Genomic DNA, 12740 nt, shown 5'->3' on the forward strand with positions numbered 1-12740 from the left:
AAATAACAATGACATCAATATTTTTATTTTATTAATATCTATCTGCTAAGTACATTGAGAATCTAAAATTAAGTTTATTGTCAAAATTCTTTATATAAAATTTAAGTGTTAATTTATTTCCTAAATCTTAATCCTCCACTATAAGTAAATTATTTTATAAAAAATTAATTGAAATAAATATTTATAAAATGATATAAGATTTTTTATTTAAAAATAAAAAATTTATAAATTAAAAAAAAATTTCATTACAAATAAAAAAGTTAATAAAATTAAATTAAATTAAATTAAATTTTTGTCAAATTTTTTCGTTCGAAAGGAAGAGAATAATTTTTTTATTAGTAGAATAATTATTTTAAAAATATTTTATTTTGTAAAAGAAGTGATATATATTTACTCATAAATTTATTATTTTGCCCACGTTTGCCTATTCATTTGGTTCCTACTTGTTCATCGTATGATTAAAACAAGAGTCTGTATAATTTTATTGTTGAAGTTGTTGTTAAAAGTATTTTTTATTCATAATAACATTAAAAATAATAAAAGAATTTATTTTTAACTGTTTTTTCAACTTCATTTAAAATATATATATTTTTTAAAATTTTCAACTTAGCGAGACACCAAGTAAATATGGATTTATTCAAACGAGGCTATTTCGAAAATAACAAATCAATGAAAGGTAAATTAAATAAAAAAATTTGAATAAATTAAATTCAAACAAATAAAAATTAAATCATACTAAATCAAAATAAATTAAATTATATAAAGAATAAAAGAGAATCAAACAGATAAAAACTATTGCATTACATCACAGAAAATTTTATGTAAATCCATTAAAACACTGTTGCAATAAATATTATTACAAATAATCCAAAACAATAATAAAATATCAAACCAACTAAATGCAAGCATTAAAATTTTCATTGGATTCATAAATCTATCGAAGGTGTTGCAAACCATTAGCACAAAAACATAATAATTGATAATTAAAAATAAATTTTAAATTAAAAAAAAAAAAAAAGAGAAAACAGCAATATAAAGCATAGCCTTTGAAAGTAGAAATATATATCCATGTATAAGCACATAAAAGAGAATGTTGCATAACTTAGCCAAACACAAATAGAAATGAAAATTATCAAACGTAATGAAACGGTACTAAAATACTAATATTAATAAAATTATACTCTCTTTAGCATAAAATATGAAACCCTCAAACAAATATAATTTTAAGAAGAAACAGAATCTGAAACCTAATAAAAAAAATAAAATAAAAAAAATAAATAAATATCAGTCACACAATTAGCAAAGACAATCGAATGTCAAATATAAAATCCACTAAAATCTAAATATTTTCTCTCCGAAAAAGAATTGAGAAATAAAACCTACTACAAAAATATATGAAAAATTATCAACTAAAAATGAGATTCTAAAATATAATTCAACTTATCGATCAATGTATTCTTAAATCTAATTCTTTTCTCTCACTTATTCCCTTTTCTTCTCCTTTTTAAGTATTTTTTTTACATATGTTTATAATAACTCATTGAAACAAACATCCATTACCTTTTCTTCAAATGTATTAAATTAATTTATTGAAAAAATATTGGTTGGAAAATGAAGAAAATAATGCATTCATTCATTTTTAGCGGTGGAGCTTGGTATGGCGGCCTTTGTCATGCGAGCCGTAAAAAATAAAACAAATATTTCTTTCATTTTTTTTTTTTGTTCGAAACGTAAATATCACAAAGATGATCATTATCATAAAAAAACATATTATGCGGTGAGCGTGGATCGAACACGCGACCTTCAGATCTTCAGTCTGACGCTCTCCCAACTGAGCTATCCCCGCTTGAGATTCTTTTATTAGTTATATAATTATTATTGTATCAAAATCAAGCACAATGCAATAGTAATATTTTTCCTTTATTAAATTAGAAAAACGAACGCTATTTTAAAATATGGATGTTTTGGTTTAATGAAGTCAAAATATAAATTTAAACTAATTGAATTTAAAAAATTAAATATAAATAGAGAAATATAATTTCTTTTAAGATTGGAAAATGATAATCTTTCTAATACCCTTAGATAATACATAATTGAATTAAAAATAATTTTTATTTAAAAAGTTTTTTTTTTTTTGAAATATCAAAAAATTAATTGATAAAAAGCTACTCATAAAAAGAAAAATAAATTTAAAGGAAATTTTTTTTAAAAAAAGAAAATGTTAAATAAGTAAATATAAGGCATAGTGAGCTGGAATAGCTCAGTCGGTTAGAGCGTGTGGCTGTTAACCACAAGGTCGAAGGTTCAACCCCTTCTTCTAGCGTTTATGTATAATTTTTTTAAAAAAAAAATTATAATAAATCTTATAATGGGCTGGACATTGCCCTATAAGTTCTTTTTAATTTTGAGGGCATGTTTTGGGTTAAGGATCCAATGCCCCTTAATGGCTATTGACCCATTACCACATCAACACTATAGACATAGAGACTAAGTGCCCACTGCCCAATTTCAATTTGTTTGACAAACTCCCAAGATGTGCCCTTGTTCATCTTCATCTTAGTTTTCTCATTACAATTCTTATATGATACAAAAATTTTGTTATAGTGATCGATTATGATAAATCTTATATAGGTTTCAGTTAAAATTTAATCATTATATATATAATAATTATATGCGATACTGATTCAATTTCATGTGTTATCGTTACGTTTTTTTTTAATTAGAGTGATATTTTAATATTTTTTAAAAATTAATTATTTATTTATTTTTTTTGTACTGTTAATATTAATAGTATTTTTTTTCTTTATTTCTCCTTTTAAAATTTTTTCTTATTTCCCTATACAATACTCATCCAAAAGGGTAAACGAAAAACGAGAAACATAAAACATTAGATTATCACATAGTTCGTGATTGTACAACAATGTTTTGCAACATACTTACATCTTCAAGCACATTAGCTCTTTGAGAATCCATTGTCCGAAACACAACCTGTGGAGAAATAGCACTAGTGCGACACACAGGACAATTGGAGTGCGAGTATAGCCACATATCTATACAAGCCATGTGATAAGAGTGCATGCATTCAGGCAACCTACGTAACTCTTCACCTTCTTCAAATTCACTCAAGCAAATTGCACAAGTCTCTTCATCATCCCCAACTAATCCCTTTCCCTTTTGATACTTAAACAATGGGATGAGATTGGCTGTAGAATTCTCCATGCTGCTTGGGTTCTCTCTAGCTTGCGAGTTATGTCCGTGTTGGGAGGTAGCTCGATCTCGGTCTCGGTTTCGGTTGCACCACCCCATGGCTATGCAATGGTAGATTGTGACCACGAGTGCAGCTGAGCCAACTCCGATCAGAAGGACGGTGACTTTGTTGCCGAAATCATCGTCACCTTTGAAGAGAGTTGACATTTGCAAAAAGATGAATTGCTTCATACTTGGGAGATGCAAAATTAAAGTAGGGATAAGTGGTGATAGTTACAATGAAATCATTGTTAATTATGGACAAAATATTATATTTGTAAGAGAAATTTGTATGATGCTTATAACTACAAGATGAGTGTTTTGTCTTGTGTATATTTCGTTGTGTGAATTGACGAATTGCTAGAATATAAATCAAATAATGTTTATATTTCAAGAACGATTGGTCTGGTCTGGTTTGGGTTCTAAGTTCAGCCTAAATTTACTTAGTTGTAGCCCAAACGGGTTTTTACGTGAAATGTTTCTTGTTCCTTTCTAGAGCTGATATTAAAAGCTCACTTAAAAAATAAAAAATAAAAAATAAAAAAGAAGAAGAAGAAAGGCATAGTGAATCCTCTCATTGAGTGTACCACCTTAGATTGCTAATAATTGTAATAAAGGTACATTGGGATTAAAAATTTAAAATTTTTTGATTTGATTTAAATTTTTAAAAATTAATAAAATTATAAATTTTACTATAATTATATCCAATTTTACTATTCAAATTAAAGAAAGTGTGTCTGACTGATATTGTATTACCACATTAATTATTTTATTATATTTATATATCAAACAGGGAAACAAATAAAAAAATTTAAAATTTTTACTATCTTATAATTTAATTTAAATTTTTAAAAATTAATATAATTCAATTCAAAATTATTAATTTGTCCTCCATCACCACTAAATTTTTAAAACTTTATTTTTATATTTTATTCTTATTTTCTTGGTATAAAGAAACCATAACCATTCTTGATATCAAATATAGTATTTATAATTATGTTTAAAATATCAATGATACAATTGAAATTATTTTTTATAATGAATATAATTAAATATATTGTGATGTGCATCTATTAAGATATTTAAAAATAAAAAAATTCAATAAATAAGACATTTATTCTAGTTTCTGTCGAAACTAGAGGTAAATAAAAAGAAAATTGTGATTTTTTACAATAAATTAAATAATAAAAAATAAATAAATAAATTTAGAGATTTTAAATTGAATTGTATTGATTTTTAAATATTTAAATTAAATTATAAAATAATAAAAAGTTTTGAATTTCTTATATATCAATAGAATAGTCTATCTATATATATTATATGAGTATAATAAAAAAGTCACATGATAAAACTATACCGTGCTCTCTAATTCAAATTTTAAAATTGAATATAATTATAATAAAATTTATAATTTTAAATAATTTTATTTATTTTTAAATATTTAAATTAAATTGTAAAATAATAAAAAAAATTTTGATTTTTTTATATCACACGCCGAAATAGTAAAATTCTGAAATTTATAATATATAATTACTATTTATCCACTTAACCTAACTTATCTAGTGATTAAATATATTATAATTTATCTACTTTGATCTAGACATTACTCACCTATAAATTTAAATGGAGCATTTAAACTCCTAACTCATTATTATACTAAAAAATAATAATAATAAAATTTATTGATCAAATTATAAAAAAATAATTATTAAAATAAATTATTGATTATTTATTGACTATTTAAAATAATAATAATAAAATTTATGTTGATCGAAATGTCAATAACTTTTTTTTAAATGAAATCGGAAATTGAAGGAGTAGAATATGATATCTCTTAGATTTATTTAGATACACTTATCATCAGACTTAAATATCAAAATATTATAATTATATTTTTACTTTTACACTAGAATAATTTTAATAGATAAATAATTTATTTATTTATCAATAACATGTGGTCATCTTTTCTCCTTCATGTGAATACACGGGTGAATGGCATTAAGACATTTCAAATGCCAAAACACTTTGATGGATTTGTAAAGAATAACAAAAAAAAAATCAAAGTGATAAGGAGAATAAGGAACAAACAAAATGGGGGTGGAGGTGATATCTGGGGAGAAATGGGTGATAAGGAAACCCAACATCAAGCATGTGCCTTTCACAACACAATCATACCAAACCCTAGTTGGAGAATGTATGGTGGTGGAACTTTTTTAGCCATTGAATTCCCACATAAATATATCTCTTCATCCAATTGTTTCTTTTCTTAAAAAAATTTAAAAAAACATCTCTTTCATCAAACTCCATTAATGTGCTTTAATTATTCTTAACAATCATTCCTCAAGATTGATGTTATTTCTTGTTCAAACTTCTTAACCTTTTTTTTTTTCAAATGGGGGATGGGGGATTCGAACCTGAGATCTATAGGTTTAACCGGATGCACTTACCATCAGGCTAAATCTGGGAGTGCTCAAACTTCTTAACCTTGATATGAGTAATTTAGTTTTAATTAAATTATAAAAATAATATATTAATAAGTATCGAATGTAATAATAAGTCACTCTTTTTGAAAGAGTCAAGAAAGAGCACCCTTCAAACAAGTCTTATAATATGTGTGGTTGTAAGTTTAGAGGGAAAGAAATATATTCTTCCCATTTTAATCCTTTTCATTTATCTGCTAGTGACACGAAATGGCTTCTCTGTTACAGTGTCACATGTTCTGTCATTCAGATCCATATGGATGCGTCAGAATCTCTCTCCACACCAGACGGCCATTTAATTCTCCCGACGTACATACGGACAGGACTGCAAAGTGACTGAATTTATTGTCTTTTCTCATGTCTTATGCTCGCAAGCGATTCGATCTGTCTCACGTATTCGGGTCAGAACTGGAGATGCTGGACCAATCGACCAAAAAAAGCTTTTATGAGTTTTGAGCCAACGCTATCTTCTTGGACTTAGTCTTGTTCAAAAGTTATGAGACCCAATTATCATAACTTAAAAGCGACTAAGTAAATCTCTCAAATCATGCTCAAGGAATGCACATAGAAAAAACCTACATCGGCATTGAGGAAAGCCACTCCTTTACCCCTTGAGATAAAGTAGAGCGGCACTAATGACAAATGAAAGGATTTTACCCTAGGGAAAAAACAAACAAACGAGAGAGAACGAATGCGGCAATTGAGTCTGGAAGTTCAAACATACTTAAAATGAGTATAATATATTTTATAATAAAAAATTATTATTATTATTATTTTATTGATGTATTAAATATTAATTAATTGGGAAATTTCCCTGAAACTGAACAGAAGAGTAGTTGAACATTATATATATTCCACTAAAAGAAGACTTTCTCAAATGAAAGATGGAATCTTCTTCAATAATGCAAGTTTCCATTATTACTTCAGCTCTGATCACCAATAACCTATCACCAACACTTGCCCATTATATTATAACATAATCAAATCCTTATAATTTAATTAAAATTAATTTTTATATTAAAAAATAAATAAATAAATAACACTCACATCACATGCGACTCTAGCAACCATAAACAGGTACTATCTGGGACATCACTTATCAGAAAGCCTCAAAACTAACCCTAACATTTGTTTTCTGACACACGTTTCATGCAATTTTTGACGCCGTTAGAAGAAGGCCCCCTAACGTGTGAACTCACAGTGTCTTTCCCCACGTCACGTGGTGGTCCAATGAACAAAATCACCGTTTACGGTGGTTCTCTTGGGCCAAGGTACTGCTCTGCGGGGTTTAGAAGAAAATAATTTATATGGAAAAAATTTTTTTTCCTTTTAAAATGGTGTTATAGAACGTAATTAGATTATACAAAAAATTTAATAAATGTGTGGATTTTGGCCTATCAGTATTTAGAACGATAATAATTTAAATTAATAAATAAAAATAAGTGTAGGATATAATTTTATGAATTCATTTTAAATCGGGGCGATAGGATATAAATGAATTGAATCGAATTGAATTGAGTTTTAAAAAATTAAAATTTAATTCGTTAAAAATTTTTAAATTTGAGTTATAATTTAAATCGAATATTAATAAATTTAAATTTTATTTATTTAATAAATAAATTTAAATGAGTTAATTTTTTTTAAATGAAAATGATTCAGATATAATTCGTAATACCTGCTAATCTATTGTATGAAATCAAGTTTTTTCTTTTAATTAAAGTAATATATTAATTACTTGACCCTATATTAATTTTTGAATAAGTCAAGTATGCTCGGATTTATTTTAATTAATTTCAAAATTTAATATTTCGAAAATAAGTTATATAAAAGTACCATTAGTAAGACATTTAAGCGGTTTTTAATTTTATATAATTTTTAAATTAGCTAATTTAATGGAAAAAAACATTAATTAAAGATTTAAAATATATATTAGTTGAGAATATGAAGATTACAGATTTTAATTGCACCAAGAAAAAATTGATAAATAGTTACAAAATTATATACTAATTCAATTTCTTTATTAAATAATTTATAAGAATCGAATATAACTAATGTTATTTCAGTTAGTTTATTTCCAAAATTTAATAAAATTTATAATTTAGTCTCAATCATTTTTTTATAATTACATATATTTTTATTTAATAAAATTTATAATTTAATCTCTATTATTTTTTATAATCATAAATATTTTTAAATTTATTAAAATAAAACTAGTAGGTAACACCAAATCGATTCATTAAAGAATAAAATATAAATCCACGATTAAGAATGAGCATTCAGTCGATTCGATTTAAAATTAAATTGAATCGAGTAAAATCAAAAATTAAAATTTTAGTATTTATAAAAATCGAACTAAATCAAACTAATTTTGATCAAAAATCAAATCGAACTGAACCAGTATGATTCGATTCGATTCAATTTATTTTGATCGATTTGAATTTTTAATAAATTTTTATTTTTTACACTTTATTTTGAGTATTTTAAAATTTAATTGAAATATTTTAATCTCAATATAATCTAATATTTCTGTATTATTAAAAATAACATATTATTATTATTAATAGATTCAGTTTAATTTTTTTGATTTTTTTCTGATCAAAATTGAATCGAATTGAAATAATAAAAATTTTTAAAATTAAAAATCAAATCAAACTGAAATAAATAAAAAATTAAATAAAATTTTTAAACTAATTCGATTCAGTTGATTTTTTTTATTTAAATCGAATACGGCTCAATCCTATCCACCTTTCCACCCACTCAAACAAGAAGGGTGCAAGCACTCGTTCCAATATTTATTGATTTAATCTCTATTATTTTAATAATAAATATTCTAATTTTTAAAATTTCATTCCGCTAATAAAATAATTTTTCATAACTATTAAATTATAATAAATTAATCTTTTAAATTTTATTTTTTCAAATAATTTAATTTTTTAATTATAATAATTTGTTAATTACTTTAATTTAAATTAAATTATTTAGTTAATAATTAATTAATTGTTAATAAAATATTTATTATTAAATAAGAGAAATTAAATTATGAATTTTTATTAAATTTCATGAATTATATTTTAAATTTTAAAAATAAGTAATTTTAAAAGTTATATATTTTTTTAAATAAAAGAATTAATTGCAAAATTGTTTTATTTTAGATGTAGAAAAAAAGGAGAGAAAAGATGGAATCTTGGAAAATTTGATGATGATCTTATCAATAAAGGGCACGAACTTATCAGCTGAATGGAACAGGATGGAAAAGACAGCCTCAATTATAAAACACTTTTGCCACCAAACAAAAGTGACCCAACCACTTGCTTGCCGTCTCCGCTCTTTCTGATAACCCATTTTTAATTATTTCATTTTAACACATGGAAATTAATTTTTTTCCCTATTCAATTAAAAATTAAATTTATTAAAATTTCATTAATTTAGATTCATCTGATTTCATTTCACATTAAAAAACTAAATAAAGCAATTATTTGTTATAATTCTAAAAGTTTGAGGTATTTTCTATTTAATTTATTTAAATATGTTTAATTTTTTAATGAAAAAATTGAAATTTAGCCCTAAATTAAGGGGCAAATTTAAGTTTTTTACCGCTTTAGCTTCATGAGAGAGAACATAACGATTTTGCCTCTTGTGTCCCTCAAAACTGTTACTTAACGCCGTTCAATTCTAGCAGTCGCCCGTTATCTTTGGCATGGCCGCTCTCCTATTTAAACTCCGTCTTTTTTAACACCCACCGTTACTCTCACACTCTGCTTTCCTCTATCAAAAGGGGGGGATCGAATGTGCAGGCCTCTGTTTTGGGTGGATTTGGAGCCTCTCTTTTAGGTAATTTTCGAATCTATATGATTTTATTCATTCTCAATTTTTACTTTTAAATAGGTTTTAGGGTTCCATTTTTGGGTCTGATTTGATCTTTTTTAATCTGTACCTTTTCTGCTAATATCAGAGAATTTTTATCAGATTCTATGGATTTTCGAATTCTTTGTTTGTTTCCGGTTTATTCTCTGTTTGTTAACTCAGAAAGTGCAGGAAAATTAGTCGCTTTGGGCAATTTTCAATTTGGGTGGTTTAATCTTTTTGATGGATCCTGTAAATTCGGAAGCTTTCATTTAAGGATGTTCTATTATATCTGAATGTTTCACTTGATTTTTAAATTTTAGCTTTAGTTCAATTATTTGGCCTCTTTCCGTGGCAATTTTATCTTTCTTGGAAATACAAATTTCTCAGTAGAAGAGGAATGTTCCCTTTTCATTTTGTTGACTTTCTTTATATCCAATCTGATGGATTGGTTTGTTTGGCACGTATGATTGATAGTATCTAAACTGTGATGTGAAGTCCATTGTTTTGATTTTGTTTAGTTGAACTCTCTCTCTCTCTCTCTCTCTCTCTCTCTCTCTCTCTCTGTTGCTGTTTCTTTTCTTCACAGGTCGGTGACATGCCTGTGATGTTGGTGCGATCATTTGCTGTTCTCCGGATTCATTAATGAGTATTTGTCGATTATTGCACTGGGAAGTTTTGGGCATTTAAAAATGAAGAGATTTATGAGTTGCCTGTTTGGGTTTGTTGATTGATTGGAAGTTCTGCTGATTTTTGTGGGTTACATTTGATTCATGATGCTGCTGATGAGTTTCTAGCAACTGTGGTGGGCTTGCCAGTCACAAACCAGAAGCAAGAAGAACAAAAGAGAAGGGGAAGGAAAAAAAAAGTGATGGGGGAAGCACTCCTCACATCCTTGTCAATGGAGAACTATCATCCATCTACGCTTTTATCCATGGATTCAAGTTCTCTGACACATGATGAATTGGAGAGAGAGATGACACGGCCAATCATTCTTTCACGGCCCCCTGATATCAATCTCCCATTGTCATCTGAGCCTAGCCCCCCTACTTCCTTGGCTTGGAATGATCCATGTGACATCCTAGATGTTAGTCTTGCACCTCAAACTTATGAGGTTGAGACAGTGGTTACTGTCCCAAAAGTTGCAAAGAAATGCACCAAACGGATTGATAGCATTTGGGGTGCCTGGTTCTTCTTCAGTTTCTACTTTAAGCCTGTTCTGAATGAGAAATCAAAGTGCAAGGTAATCAGGGACAGTAATGGTGTGTCTGGGTATGAGAAATCAGATTTGCAGCTTGATGCTTTCTTGGTTCAGCATGACATGGAGAACATGTACATGTGGGCTTTCAAGGAAAGGCCTGAAAATGCTTTGGGTAAGATGCAATTGAGGAGTTACATGAATGGGCATTCTCGCCAAGGTGAGCGCCCATTTCCATTCAGTGTCGATAAGGGCTTTGTTCGATCTCATAAGATGCAGAGGAAGCATTACAGGGGTCTCTCTAACCCTCAATGTGTTCATGGCATAGAAATTGTCCGATCTCCCAATCTCGTGAACCTTGATGAAGAAGAGAGGAAGAAGTGGGTGGAGCTTACAGGTCGAGACATAAATTTCACAGTTCCTCCTGAAGCAAGTGATTTTGTTTCCTGGAGGAACCTTCCAAACACGGACTTTGAGCTTGAGCGCCCTCTTCATCCGCTAAAGAGTAATGGAAATTCCCAACCGAGAAAATTGCTTAATGTTACTGGTTTGAATCTGTCTACTCATTCATCAGATCATAGCAATAGTGAGAGTGTGGACCATTCTCCTATCAGCCACAAGCGGAAGAAAGACTATTTGCCACATGGAAATGAGGATGAATGTTTGGCTAACAATTCACATGGTGAAAGAGTTGATATGAATATCCATCCAGTTGAGCCAGCGTGGATAAATGAGTTCAGTGGAGTAATGAAGAATGTGTATGGGCCTGTTGCAGCAGCGAAAACAATATATGAAGATGATGAAGCATTCTTAATCATCATCAGCCTCCCCTTTGCAGATCTTCAGAGGGTTAAAGTCACTTGGAGGAACACTAAATTACGTGGAATTGTGAAGATATCTTGTATAAGTACAGCCTGCATGCCATTTATTAAGAGACACGATAGGACATTTAAGCTAACCGATCCAACACCAGAGCACTGCCCTCCAGGGGAATTTGTTCGGGAAATTCCCCTCCCCAACCGCATTCCTGAAGACGCTGAACTGGAAGCATACCGCGATGAGACAGGTACAATGCTTGAAATTATTGTCCCCAAGTATCGTGTAGGACCAGAAGAACATGAGGTCCGTGTATGCCTTCGCCCTCTCCTTGGAGGGAATGGGCATTTATCCACCTGAAAGAGTAATTTATTTGAAGATGTAAGGATGGTTAGAGTGGTTAGTGCTTAATTGTTTACTAACCTCATTCCATAAAGAAAATCTATGAACTGATATTTGCCCTTTTTTATGTGTGTTTTCTTCATTTTCCATAAATTTACATTGCTTTTATCCATTCTTTTACATGTAGATAATAATTTTATGACCATCTTCAGCCTTCACCAGGAAAATTATCCTTGCCAAGGTAAAGCAAGAAAAGAAAAGATCTTTTTTTTTTCTTTTTCCAAAGAATAAAAGGACTATAAGTCTGCATCGCTTGAACGTGCACTGTCTTTATGTTGGCATGTTTTAAGCATTCTGTTAATTGTTGTTTCGAAAATTATGGAGTCTTGACTGCATGTTTTCTTGAATCGTGTACAATTAGTAGGGGAACACTTGTCTGGACAATTGCCGAGTTAGTAGTGATTTGTTTCATGGAGGTAGCTTTGGAAATCTTGCTATATATGTATAACACGAGTGCATGATGATATGGTCACTGACAGATTTCACTTCCCAGAGCAGAAATCACCTCACATAGCTTTTAATTTAAGGACGGGACACAGGTACAGTCACCGTACGCTCACCGTGTTCCCTTTTTCCCCTATCATCAACTATTCTTGATTTTGTTGATATTAATATTATATTTGGTATAAAAACACTACATGAGAATGAGTTGAGTGCTGTTCAACTAAAATGTTTACCAGTGATTGATAAATACTTGACGTGTTTGGCTATAAAAATTTTTAAAGTATATTTATTAGTAAAATTAGTAAAAAATA

The 12740-nt window shown here is 28.3% G+C and overlaps 2 protein-coding genes and 2 non-coding genes across 4 annotated transcripts; 2 read left to right on the top strand and 2 right to left on the bottom strand.

The window, feature by feature from the left end:
- Window positions 1-1773: 1773 nt before the first annotated feature.
- On the bottom strand, window positions 1774-1846 carry TRNAF-GAA. Its single transcript has one exon. It is a non-coding gene; the product is annotated as a tRNA-Phe (tRNA).
- A 403-nt stretch (window positions 1847-2249) lies between these two features.
- TRNAN-GUU lies at window positions 2250-2323 on the top strand. The gene has a single exon. It is a non-coding gene; the product is annotated as a tRNA-Asn (tRNA).
- A 488-nt stretch (window positions 2324-2811) lies between these two features.
- LOC110624766 (RING-H2 finger protein ATL52) lies at window positions 2812-3453 on the bottom strand. The gene has a single exon (XM_021770060.2). It carries the CDS (start codon window positions 3436-3438, stop codon window positions 2896-2898), a length of 543 nt encoding a protein of 180 aa, XP_021625752.2. The 5' UTR covers window positions 3439-3453; the 3' UTR covers window positions 2812-2895.
- A 5952-nt stretch (window positions 3454-9405) lies between these two features.
- On the top strand, window positions 9406-12052 carry LOC110624773. Its single transcript, XM_021770087.2, has 2 exons — window positions 9406-9557; window positions 10159-12052. The coding sequence occupies exon 2, from the start codon at window positions 10441-10443 to the stop codon at window positions 11941-11943; it is 1503 nt and encodes a 500-aa protein (XP_021625779.1). The 5' UTR covers window positions 9406-9557; window positions 10159-10440; the 3' UTR covers window positions 11944-12052.
- Window positions 12053-12740: the final 688 nt, after the last annotated feature.

Source organism: Manihot esculenta, chromosome 10, assembly GCF_001659605.2.
Source record: "Manihot esculenta cultivar AM560-2 chromosome 10, M.esculenta_v8, whole genome shotgun sequence".
NCBI classification, from domain to species: domain Eukaryota; kingdom Viridiplantae; phylum Streptophyta; class Magnoliopsida; order Malpighiales; family Euphorbiaceae; genus Manihot; species Manihot esculenta.

Coding starts and splice junctions, on each gene's coding strand:
- LOC110624766 (XM_021770060.2), bottom strand. CDS start 3,438: ATGAAGCAATTCATCTTTTTGCAAATGTCAACTCTCTTCAAAGGTGAC.
- LOC110624773 (XM_021770087.2), top strand. CDS start 10,441: ATGGGGGAAGCACTCCTCACATCCTTGTCAATGGAGAACTATCATCCA.